At 44.8% G+C, this 6,682-nt stretch overlaps 1 protein-coding gene across 1 annotated transcript in view; it reads left to right on the forward strand.

Annotated features, from left to right (window-relative positions):
• The first annotated feature begins 168 nt into the window (after window positions 1–168).
• The window catches only part of LOC106820817 (myosin phosphatase Rho-interacting protein-like), a 107,752-nt gene continuing 101,238 nt past the window's right edge, over window positions 169–6,682 (forward strand). Inside the window, exons 1-3 of the mRNA XM_014825388.1 lie at window positions 169–333; window positions 1,114–1,312; window positions 3,287–3,370. Coding sequence (XP_014680874.1) covers window positions 1,187–1,312; window positions 3,287–3,370 — 210 coding nt within the window. The 5' untranslated portion in view covers window positions 169–333; window positions 1,114–1,186. The remainder of the gene's footprint in view (window positions 334–1,113; window positions 1,313–3,286; window positions 3,371–6,682) is intronic.

A 6,682-nucleotide genomic window follows, 5' to 3' on the forward strand; every position in this document is an offset into this window, starting at 1 on the left:
TATAATATAAACATTAGTTTACATTGTATTTTGCCTAAAATTGGAAAGTCACTGGAAATATGTATATATTGTGATCTACTTTTAGTGCGCAGGAATGACCCACGAGGTCGCACGCGCATGCCCAATACACGGGCTCGGTATCTATGTTGATACTTGATAGGTGTTTACAAGTGCATGGGCGCACACATAAGGCGTTGTAGTTTTGTTGTCGTTCCTCGCCGTTTTGTGTGATTTTATGTGCAGCAACGGCATTATTGGGATAAGCACGTGTTTATCGCCTAGCTATATGGATAAGATCTTGCAACGGACGCAGCTGTGATAACTTCAGTTGAGGTACCGTACGTTGCTAAATCACACGAGTACTAAGTTAGTTACCATGAATGATGTACACCTTGTCAATAATGTACAGAGTTGGATAGATCTTACTTTGTTGGGTTACATATTTATTCTACCTATATTCCTCGCCGCAATTCTCTGTACTGAGCATAAGGACACGAAATTGGTATTAAACGTGCTAGCAAATAAATCGACATGATTTTCTAGTCTTGATCTAATTTGCTATGATCATAATGTTTCAAACGAGTAGCTGTTAAAAATCCCATCGTTACAAGACAGTACCACACACCGTTGATTACTACATTATATATATGTCACAAGATGAAAGTGATTTTCGTGATTATAATGTCCATCTTTGTTCAACATTCTCAATATTCATTGAGCTGTTTAGCAGCGCATGCCTATCAAACTGTGATTGGTTAGTTGTAAGGGTGTCTTTGAAGCCCCTTCAACATTCTCAATATTCATTGAGCTGTTTAGCAGCGCATGCCTATCAAACTGTGATTGGTTAGTTGTAAGGGTGTCTTTGAAGCCCCATTGTTTATTATCATCACCTTGTTAAAAGCAATGAACTGTGTAATATAATAATTAATACTATTTTCTGGTGTCTACGATTACTTAATTATATCGGTAAATGTAGTGTCTAAAGATGACACATCTTAGAATTAGATTGGGATGACTGGACTAGTAGAACATCGGCCGACCTGAGAGTGTCTACAATGGCATGGCACCCCGTCTTCCAGAAGTACTACAGTCCTTTTATCTATTTCTTCGCAGACTGATGCCGAAATAACTGAAAAGGTTGTCAGCATCCTCCGTGAGCGCCGTTAGCTGAATCTGACCGCTGAACATGGCCAGTGACGGTGCCAAGTCCAATTGCCGCAAGTTTGCGCCGAACATGTTCAACAAGAACAAGTGTCAGGCCTGCTTTAAGAATAAGGGCAGCCATTCGGCAGAGGCATTGGAGAACAGCAAGGTACAGCAATCTGTTTCTATCCAGGCAGTCTTAACTTGAGCGCCAACTGCAAGTCTGAGGGAGGCCAGGCTGGGTGGGAAGTGGTAGCTCTTAATGGTTAAGTAGCGTAATGCACACACGAAATAAAGGAGACGAAACGAATAAAATGTCTGATTTATTGTGTGTAATTGGTGGTAAAAAGTTTGGGTGATAGAGATTTAGGTCACCCTATGTTCACAGTGTTTGCATCAAGGTAGTCTGACAGTGTGACTGTGCACACAGATAGTCATATAGATACGAAATATGATAAATGTACATCATGCATGCCAAGGCACACAAGCATCTGACTCCTGAGCAATTTTGTAACAGATGTCCAACTGCAAACTATATAAACATTCTAGATACTAATGGTGCTGCATGTGTGTGATTAAGTGCACAATAATTAATCATATGAAAATAAAGCGATCTCTTGATGCGATCACGACCAATAAACTACCAACTGAAGCATTGGCATTTATGTAAATAGTTGACTGTTGTTTACTTAGAGGCATGCCTCACCTGATGGGAAGACATTAGCTAGGATAACTGAATTGTGTACTTGCTTAAAAGTTAGCTTATTGTTCGTGTTCTATCAGCTAGTCCCATCCTTAGGTGGTGCTCGATAATGATATGTACACACAATTGTTCCTCATTATTTGTCAACTTGGCTCCCATTTGCTTACTCAACCTGTTTTCGCGCTGGTCTCTTGGCTGCAAAGCGACTAATCTGCTGTGTGGGTCAGCCCAAGCATAACACATTAACTGCGCAGCGAAAGCGATTCCTCTGGATTTATGTAACCTTGCACAACAGAGCCTTTCCCTTTTGGTACCAGCTGGTTGCAGTGAATCCTCACTGGCGTCTAGATATTTAGCGTGTCTTGGAATGCCACAGTGTTGGTCATTACGTATATATGGGGATTTGGGATTCTTGTTTCTAGTTTGGCGATGATCTGTGGATCAGTCAGTGGTGTGTGTTTGGGCCTATATAGTCTCTAATTATTCTGCTAGCAGGCTTTATGTATGAGGTAGGTTATACAGTAGGTTTATTATAAACAGCGGTGGCTAGAGATTGCCTGAGGTCAGCAAATAATGCTAATATAGTGGCTATATGTAATTAATTATGCTTGTGTACTCAGTGCACAGTTTCACTGCTCATTCACCTACATTCTTGCTAGCTACTGGCCCCAGTTTACAGACAGGTCTGGCTAGACGTATTACGTGTGTAGATTTAACATACATGAATCGCAATCGTGCTTAAATTCAATTTCACATTCACAGACGTTCGAAAGTTAACTAGGCACTGTCTGTGCACCTCTAGGCTGCTTTTTGTGATATTGCAGGCAAATCCCCCAGCCGCTCAGTAAATTTCTGTCAGCGGTGATTGCTTCGACCAGATTAGAACAACTTTATATATTGACACGAGCGTTGAGGATCATTATTAATTCCGTATTTATAAGCTTTATTGCATGCACAGCCTATGTTAATACACGTAGATGCTTCACACATGTCACACTCTAGATTTGTGTACTCAATACTTATATTCTACTATTTGTATAACTGTATATATATATATATACGTTACACGTGTATCCCATGTGAATGTACATATAGTAATACATGTACATATGTATCACACTGTCCGCATAAATTTGGAAATTTATCACATAATTGGTGATTGTTAATGTATCACATTGTTGATGAGTCAGATTGTTCTGTAGACCCACACTAGTATGCAGCCGCCTACAATGATTATACACTACACATATTACACTGTAACTGTGCGTGTCATGCTGTATGTCACTGTACGCGCATCACATGGTAGTGTAGCATAAATGTTTAGAAGCATCATGCTCTCTAGCTGTGTCAGAGAGTAGTCTATAAATTTTATTAAGTTTATGAAGAATAACCTAGCATCGGCGATTAGCGTATATTTAAAAATGTTCTTTAAATTTGCAGGCGGCAAGGAAAGTCTCAAAGTGTGGCTATTTGTTCGTTGCTCCACAAAACCTGGACTTCGGCAACCCGCTGGACAGAACTAGGGTGCGTATAATACTATTCACCTCTCACCTGTGAGGGACGTGTGTAAGCGATGACTGAGCTTTATAGTCCGAATAGTGATTGCCAAGGGGTCTGCCCTGTGTTGCTCCAACCACTCACCGTCAACGCAGTGTACCACACCGAAATTTTTTCTTGAAGTCTATATACACTAACCTGTTGTGGTACAAAACATTGGGTATGCAGTGAATGTCGAGAAGAGTTCCTGGCAGTATGGGCTAATCCTAATAGGGAATTCTTGGAGGGATCCCAGCGAGGCGGAGTCTGTCGAATTGACCAAGCGAACTGGAAGGTGGCCAGCGTCTTAGCAAGCGGTGGGATTAGCTAACGGGGCTAGTGGATCTCTGCTGCTGGTGGGTAGGATGATAGCAACCATCTGCGCTAGAGCTGGATGGCAGCTCTGAAGTAAATAGTGACTGTAAACGTCTAAAAATAGTGCGCGATGCTAAATGAAGCTTATGATGCGTTTAGACGCTCGGGAGATTTATTTACGGCTTTCATTCGTCATTCTGTAATGACTTCCGATCAAAATATTAGTAATGTCTGTAGTACGCACCGTAGGTTGAGTTGCGTATGCCACCTTATATTGTAAGGTCGGGGTTGTGGGCGTGTGTACTTCACCTTACTTTACTCGGCTGTGACCGAACGTGTTCAGACGGAAGACCTCAGGAGAAATCATTTGGTAAAAAACCGATAATGGCTGGCAGTTATCTCCCGAATGGCTGACGTATCTCCCGAACATACGTGCAAACGCAAATTTGGACCTTGGTCAATGTCTCTGATGTGCGGACACGATGCGAAGATGTAGAGTGAGGACGAGTGAGTGCAAGCACCCCACGAAACATTCAGTGTCATTTGTCTCGCTGTTCTCACTGCATTTTTTTCTATGATCTACAACAGCACTACGGTCACACGCATCAGCATTGTGCATTAACGTCAGTGAGTAGGTTTTAAGTACTTCAATACTTCAATACTTCAATACTTCAAGGGTTTTCAAATACTTCACTGGTATTCGAAGTCTCATAAAAATCTCAGTAGTTTGTTAAATTTAAAATTAATTAAGTGGAATTCGAATAAGCTAGCAACCAGCTGGCCATTTTTTAGGCATGAAGGCAGCGATCCGTAATGAAATAACAATTGAACATGATTGAACAACAGTGGGTGACCCTCAGCAGTGGCTCAGTGCGTGGTTCATTAGCTGTGACATTTTTATGAGGCAGCACTCAGTAACCGCGCATTACGTTCTCAGATTTTAACGACCGTTGATATACTAGTACTCTGGTTGGGAAACCATAACTAGGTTAGAAATACTGCGTATGGAAGTGGAACGAAATGGCAGGAGGTCGAACCATACTGAGGGCCCTTCTAGCTGCCCTAACTCTACCTAAGTAGACCATCACTCCGCATTAGGGTTACAGTAACGTACACGCTATGTGATGGCTATAATAGGCAGATAGGCCACGTGTAGCGGTAGCTCTGGATGAGATTCACCGCCGTTTCACAGCCCTTTAGGTTGTATAAATTAAAACCCTGTAACATGAGCAAAGGGCTGCAAGGGCGGAGCGTAGCTGCCTTGGCTCTAAAACTATAGCCCTTCGCTCTGCCACAGGCCTATAGCCCTTCGCTCACCCTGTGGTAGAGCGAAGGGCTATGTAGTGCTAGTGCTATAACTGCCCACGCATGCCACTCGGGACACCTGTCAGGGAAGAGCAGCTCAGGCAGGTATGCGAGGAGCCGGCAAGCATCGCACGCGCATAGACACCACTCATCCCCGCGCTGTAGCGGCCGCCGCCTCCCCGCGCAGGCGACAATGCCCGCCATTCAGCGGCGAACAAAACTGACCGTGCAGGTTCAGCGATGGGGCAGGGATTTTCTCCCCCAATTTGGTTCAAGGTCAGACAGGTTTTCTCTCTTCTCGGCGAGCGTTTTGCGCGCGTTTGTTGCCGATTAACGGCTAAAGTTCGCCCGGCGACGGTATACTCTGAATCTCCGATACTCGTATCTATATAGAGGAAGCGCGTACAGCACGGCGGGGATCAGTGACTGATGCTCAGCTCTGTGGAAGCGCGTGCAAAAATCGACCGGCCAAATGTATTTTTGCGTGGTGTGTTGACTGATTGTCTACGCAGATGGATGAGGAATTTCCTCCTCTTTTAAAATGGCACATGATGCGCCGCGAGAGAGTACATGTAGAATATAGCATGCTGCTGCCGAGCAGGGGCTTCCGTGAGCAGGGGCTTCAGTTAAAGCTGTTGTCTGTAGCGGTGTGACAGTGAGTCATCCGCACGTGCAATCGCAGGCGCAGCTGTGTCTGACGTGAAGCCTACGCGCTAATTAGAACGAGAAATGGGAGGGAGGGAAGAAGAGAGAGAGAGAGAGAGAGGGCGGGCAGAGAAGAGAGAAGAGAGAGAGAGAGAGAAGGGGGAGAGAGAGACAAAGAGAGAAGAAGAGAGAAAGAGAGAGAGGAGAGGAGAGAGAGAGGAGAGAAGAAGGAGAGAAGAGCGAGAGCCGAGAGAGAGTGAGAGAAGACGGCAGGGGGAAGAGCACGAGCTCGAAAAAACCGTGGAGAATGGATGGAGGGGAGATTTAGAAAAGGGGCGATGAAGGAATTGGAGCGAGCGCGCGGGCGGGAGGAGAGAGAGAAGGGCCGTATGCTCTCGCTGCTGCCTCGTCTCGTTTCTCTGCCGTCATCTCTCTCTCGTCCTCTCCCCTCTCTCTCTCTCTCCTCTCTCTCTTTTCTCTCCTTGCTTCATATCTAATATCTATAATATATATAATATATATATATATCTATATATTTTTATATATATATATACAGTAATATAATATATAATATATATGGGAGGGTAGAGGGAGGAAGAGAGAAACAGAGAGAGAAGAAGAAAAAACGAGAGAGAGAAGAGAGAAGAGTAGAGAGAGAGAGGAGAGGAGAGAGAGAAGAGTTTAGAGAGAGAGAGAAGCGAGAGAGAGGGCGATGAGCGAGAGCGAGAGCGGAGAGCGGCGAAGCGGAGAGGCGAGAGCTGAGAGCCGAGAGCCGAGAAGGCGAGAAGCGAAGAGCGAGAGCCGAGGAAGCGGAGAGCGAGAGGCGAGAATCGGGCGGAGAGCGGAGAGCGGAGACGAGAGCGAGAAGCGAGAGCGAGAGCGGAAGCGAGAGCCGAGAAAGCCTGGAGAGCGAGAGCGAGAGCGAGAGCGAGAGCGAGAGCGAGAGCGAGAGCGAAGAGAAGAAATGATTGGGAAGAGGAGAGATGGAGCAGAAAGAGGGGGGAGGAGTTGATGCCTTTGTTCTTTGTAATCGCA

Source organism: Priapulus caudatus, unplaced genomic scaffold, assembly GCF_000485595.1.
Source record: "Priapulus caudatus unplaced genomic scaffold, Priapulus_caudatus-5.0.1 Scaffold49, whole genome shotgun sequence".
Classification (NCBI taxonomy): Eukaryota; Metazoa; Priapulida; class Priapulimorpha; order Priapulimorphida; family Priapulidae; genus Priapulus; species Priapulus caudatus.